The sequence below is a fragment of the Propithecus coquereli genome, unplaced genomic scaffold (assembly GCF_000956105.1).
Source record: "Propithecus coquereli isolate 6110/MARCELLA unplaced genomic scaffold, Pcoq_1.0 Scaffold22, whole genome shotgun sequence".
Lineage (NCBI taxonomy): Eukaryota > Metazoa > Chordata > Mammalia > Primates > Indriidae > Propithecus > Propithecus coquereli.
In genome coordinates this window covers 1,879,228-1,879,606 of record NW_012147189.1, presented here as the reverse complement: position 1 = coordinate 1,879,606, position 379 = coordinate 1,879,228, and the positions used below count along the sequence as shown (strand labels likewise).

Sequence of the window (379 nt, the reverse complement as noted above, 5' to 3'; positions counted from 1 at the left end):
TTGCTCTGACATTATAACCAGAATTAAAATTTTATATACTACTTCTCAAATTATAATAAACATCATAAGAAACTGAACAAGAGCTAAAACCATTATTAAAGTGAAATAATAAAGTTTTGAAAGATGCATTATTAAAGTTTTACTTGCCTCTGGTGGTGCAACTGGATAAAGTAATTTTTCTCCTTTAAGCAAACAAGAAACATGACTGTAATAACCTATTAGGTCTGACAATGAAGAGAAACGTCTTCCACCAATGTAGTAATCGCCACACATAGCAATAATCCTATTTGGACAGGAAAAAAAAAACAAAACAGTATAACAAAAATCTCAATAGCCAATTCTTAAAACCAAGTTTCATGAAGACATTATAAATCCATAA

The 379-nt window shown here is 29.0% G+C and overlaps 1 protein-coding gene across 1 annotated transcript in view; it reads right to left on the bottom strand.

Moving 5' to 3' along the window:
* RASA1 (RAS p21 protein activator (GTPase activating protein) 1) overlaps window positions 1-379 on the bottom strand; it is a 160,213-nt gene that overhangs the window by 110,779 nt on the left and 49,055 nt on the right. The window contains exon 3 of the mRNA XM_012644747.1: window positions 144-283. Coding sequence (XP_012500201.1) covers window positions 144-283 — 140 coding nt within the window. The remainder of the gene's footprint in view (window positions 1-143; window positions 284-379) is intronic.